At 45.9% G+C, this 970-nt stretch overlaps 1 protein-coding gene across 1 annotated transcript; it reads left to right on the top strand.

Annotated features, from left to right (window-relative positions):
• Nucleotides 1–725: 725 nt before the first annotated feature.
• Nucleotides 726–964, top strand: LOC120860156 (serum amyloid A protein-like). Its single transcript, XM_040235957.1, has one exon. It carries the CDS (start codon nucleotides 766–768, stop codon nucleotides 925–927), a length of 162 nt encoding a protein of 53 aa, XP_040091891.1. The 5' UTR covers nucleotides 726–765; the 3' UTR covers nucleotides 928–964.
• The last annotated feature ends 6 nt before the right edge of the window (nucleotides 965–970 follow it).

Genomic DNA, 970 nt, shown 5'->3' with positions numbered 1-970 from the left:
ATTTATTTATTTATTTTTGCCCTACTCTTCTGAGGACCAGAGAGGTGTTAGTATAGTAAGCACCTACAATGTTCTATAAACTCAACCTGTATTTCCTCAGTTCTGCATAACCACCCTGAGGGAGGCATTACTCTTCCATTTTACTGGAGAGGACACTGAACTTTAGAGCTGGTGGTTCAGTTGCCCTTTTTCGGCATCTGATTACCCTGTTTCTTCAAAGCCCTCTTAGGGACCTCACCTTTATCACCTGCTGATTTAATTCTGATAGTTGCCCATGTGCAAACATGCCCTGAGTATTCAGATGTACTCAGGCCTGAGTTAGTCTCCGGGGCTGGATTTCTCCCCTTGACCAGGCTGGGAGTATCCTATATCCACAGCCTTTCTCAGTATCGTCCTTCTTAAGCTCTGGTCAGAGCCTTTCCTGCTTCTTTCCAGGTGGAGGTTCATTGTATAAGCAAACATCCCTTAAAGAAAGAGCATTGACCTCTTCTTCACACACATCACACACCTCCAGAAACAAAGTTCCAACAGACTTAGAATGAAATTAAACAGAATAAACCTTGCACCAAGTGTGATACTCACAACTTCAGATCAGGGAAGTGAGAAGTAAAGAAGTATTCATTTCAAGCCAATATAATAATCTCCAAGGGCTTAGTCAAAGGCTGAAACCTAGAATCAGTGGGAGGAAATGATTTATTTCTCTCTTTCACCAAAACATGATCACATTCATCTCATCATTTTCTTTTCCTCCCAGGGGCTAAAGACATGTGGAGAGCCTACTCTGACATGAAAGAAGCCAACTACAAGGGTGCAGACAAATACTTCCATGCCCGTGGAAACTATGACGCTGCCCGGAGGGGACCGGGGGGCGCCTGGGCTGCTAAAGTGATCAGGTACCAGGGCCCCTGGGGATGCAGGGATGGGTGAGCAGAGCTTGGCTGCCTAGGACAACCTGGAGGGGCCAAGCCCT

This window comes from Oryx dammah, unplaced genomic scaffold, assembly GCF_014754425.2.
Source record: "Oryx dammah isolate SB20612 unplaced genomic scaffold, SCBI_Odam_1.1 HiC_scaffold_10802, whole genome shotgun sequence".
NCBI lineage: Eukaryota > Metazoa > Chordata > Mammalia > Artiodactyla > Bovidae > Oryx > Oryx dammah.
This window is presented reverse-complemented; position numbering and strand designations above follow the sequence as displayed.